Genomic DNA, 3,285 nt, shown 5'->3' with positions numbered 1-3,285 from the left:
AAAAAAAAAGGTGGGGGGTGGGGAAAGACCTCTGGAAGCAACTGAGAAAATAACATACTGCATCAAGAAATTGTATCTACCTGTACAAAACAGGAAAAAAAGGGGCTGGGGTGAAAAAGGGAGAAAACAAATTAAAGAATGAACACATCAAACACAACAGAGCACCAGACACATGACAGACTGGACCGCAATACCTGTAGGTACGTCGTCCAGTGTATTTAAATAAAGTCTCCGATTTTTCTTTGCTTTGTTGTTGTTGGTTTTCTTATGTCTGGTTAACCCATGTTCAAAGCCTGCATTTCTGCTACTCTGCATAACGCAGCTTTGCTTTTGTTATGCTTTATTAAGTTTTCGATGACCAATGGTGTTTAATAAATAAAGTATTTGTATATACATGAAACCAGGGACAGGAAAACAGAGTCTATCGCAGTGGTGCAGGTCAAAACATTAGGCTGGACACTCCAAAAATTGCAAGCCTTAAAAAAATTATCTTCTTTTTGTCCTCCCTCCCCGCTTTTTTGTTTTGATTGAGGTAACCATTTCAGTGCCTGCCACCCTGCGTGACAGAAGGAGCATGCCCTTTGTAGGAGCTCACTACTGAAAACGGTAAGGAGAGAGAAAAAAGACAACCCAGACATGCACAACATCCCTCTCCGCTGCCCCTGCCAGCTCAGCCTCAGCTCAAGTGCTCCTTTATTTTAAGTGCAGACTGAGGTGCTTGTCATGGAGAAAAGATGTCAGCATGTGGCTAGTGAGGAGCACATGACTGGCCTTGGTCACTCTGCAGGGATCACTCGTGGAGGTCTGGCTAGGAACTGTCAGCCAAAAACTGTTTTCAATTAAATGAAAACTTTCATAGAGAGTGTCCATTTCCTGGAAATTACCTGTTTGATGTTAAAAGTAACGTTCCCAAGAAACCGGAGCGCCCCTTGCTCCCTTCCTCCCGATGCATCCCCAAGAGAAATGAAAACTGAGTGGAAAAACAAGTGGAAATGCAAACACTTCTATTGCTCATGTGCTTAAAGTTAAATTCATGCTTAAATACCTTTTGGAACAGGTGCCTATGCCTCTACTGAGATTAAAAAAGCATGTTAGCAATCCACAGTACATGAGAATTTTTTTGGTGATGTTTTTTGTTGTTTTTATGTAAAAAGATGACAGCATCTGACGTTTTCATCACACTGTAGACTTTGAGATTAAGAATACTAGTGCTAGTAACAAAGACACCAACTAGTTCGAAAGCTAACATCTTCCAGGTACAGTACCATTTGACAGAGAGTTCTTTAAAAAAGATCATTTTTATCTTGTGTGAACCAGGAAGGCTTATTAAAAGAGAACATTCTGGGGAGAGGGAAGGGGCGGGAGGGAAATGTACTACAAACCTTGCAGAACTGTCTATGTATTTATCTCCTGCTAAGAGTTCAAAGTTCTTCCATTTTCAACCAATCTTCTTCGGTTAAAAAGTATTTTAGAGACTTTATGCAAAGAGAACTGTTTGTCATAAAGTCTAGTCACACACACGCACACACACAAAGATCTTTGACCTATTAAAAGAGAGACCCCCCAAAAAATGGAAGATACCTTTTATAACACTGAATTAAAAAATAAAATAAAAAAGTCAGAGAAAAAGAGAGGGGAAAAAAAAACCTGACCACCATGGAACAAGAGCAGTATATTAAGAAGAGAAAGGAACACTGCAGAGCATTGGTGAGGGTGATGTCCGTTTTGTGTAAGTGTCCGTAACTCATTCCGAATCGCTGCTGTCCGAGCTGGAGCCGCTGGAGCTGCTGCTCCCAGACTCGGAGGAGCTGCTGCTGCTGAGCCGGGAAGGGCCTCCGGAGGGAGCAGAGCCGGATTTCTCTGTGGGGAAGAGGGCAGAGGTGTGGTTACTTGCAAGGAACTGAAATAGAGAAGGTTTGCCCACAGCCCTCATCCTTCACTCACAACTTCCTTCTGCCTGAGCAGCTCATTTACCCACAGCAACAAGGCCCGTCCTCTCAGTGTAGCCAGGTTTCCCAGGCTGCAGGTGACCAGGAAAGTTTGGGATCTGCATACACAAAAGCCCTACAGGAGGGCAGTGTCCACCACGGCCTGCCCTACAGTGCTCATGGTGAGACGGTGCAGAGCACCTGGCAAGCTGCATCCACAGCCTTGTGTGCTTCACTGCAACTTCTGAACCCAAGAAAACCTCACCTGACTTGTGCGAAGCTGCAAGCAGCTTATTTTGCACTGGAAGCACCTTCTGTACCATCTTTCACACAACTGCACTGTGTGGGGGCCTGGGCTTTTTGAAAATGGAGAAAAATCATCTGTTAGATGCTCTGTGGTCCTGGTGTGCATGCCGAGTGCTGCACAGGCTAACACAGAGGAGAAGATCCTCCTCCCTCCGAAGGATGAACCGCCTCCAGGACACCTCACCTTTACCACCCAGGAGGGCTCCCAGCTGGACAGACAGCAGCATCCACACAGAAGCTCAGTGCCCAGCAGTAACTCGCTGGGCCCCAACACTAGTGTCCAAGTGGGGTGACTGTCACAGAGACAAGCCCAAAGCTACAAAGGCAGCAGTTTTGTCTCAGTGAGTCTATCTACACACGCAACTTTTCAGGCGTTAGCACACTAAAACCAAAGCCATTACCTTTCTTTGCAGGTTTCTTGTTGTTGTTTAGCTGCCCACTGACGTCCTGTAATCGTTTTTCTAGTTCTTTCTTCTTTTCCTGAGCTAACTCTTCTTTTGACTTTGCTGCTTGCTTTTTTCCACTCGCAGCTGTGGAGGAGGAACGTACAATTTCTGAGACTGCATGGGTGCAGGCGGAAAAGAGCAGACATCATTATTTTACAGGGCACGTAAATCTGTGCAACCACTTGGCAGGGACACTGCTAAGATAAGTGACCACACAGCAACAACACATCCCAGATAGGGGGCAATGTATGAAGTTGTCTAGAACCATCATCATCCTGTTACATGCGCTTTTTAAGAGATAATTTCTGGAAAGTATTTTAGAAGATAGAAACATCCATGTAATAATCTTGTGGTTACAGGTTACTTACCAGCCAGTTATATGGTCAATAGTTACACATTTGTAATTACAGAATTGTTACATGGGTTTTCTGCCCTGTAAAATAAAGTGTCCCATTAAAGGTTGTCCAAAGTCAGTATCTGCCATTAAAACTTAACATACTTCACTGCAAGAATCTGGTGGGGTTTACGTCGCCTTAAATATCAAACAAAACAAAAAGGATAAATGAAAAATCAACTGAGGCAAAGGCTGGCAGACAGCAGCAGGA

At 44.2% G+C, this 3,285-nt stretch overlaps 1 protein-coding gene across 1 annotated transcript in view; it reads right to left on the bottom strand.

The window, feature by feature from the left end:
- Window positions 1-1,744: 1,744 nt before the first annotated feature.
- The window catches only part of BRD3 (bromodomain containing 3), a 17,281-nt gene continuing 15,740 nt past the window's right edge, over window positions 1,745-3,285 (bottom strand). Inside the window, exons 10-11 of the mRNA XM_010144133.1 lie at window positions 2,636-2,764; window positions 1,745-1,860 (exon numbers count right to left, since the gene is read on the bottom strand). Of these exons, the coding sequence (XP_010142435.1) occupies window positions 1,745-1,860; window positions 2,636-2,764 (245 nt within the window). The remainder of the gene's footprint in view (window positions 1,861-2,635; window positions 2,765-3,285) is intronic.

This window comes from Buceros rhinoceros, unplaced genomic scaffold (assembly GCF_000710305.1).
Source record: "Buceros rhinoceros silvestris isolate BGI_N320 unplaced genomic scaffold, ASM71030v1 scaffold16579, whole genome shotgun sequence".
NCBI lineage: Eukaryota > Metazoa > Chordata > Aves > Bucerotiformes > Bucerotidae > Buceros > Buceros rhinoceros.
This window is presented reverse-complemented; position numbering and strand designations above follow the sequence as displayed.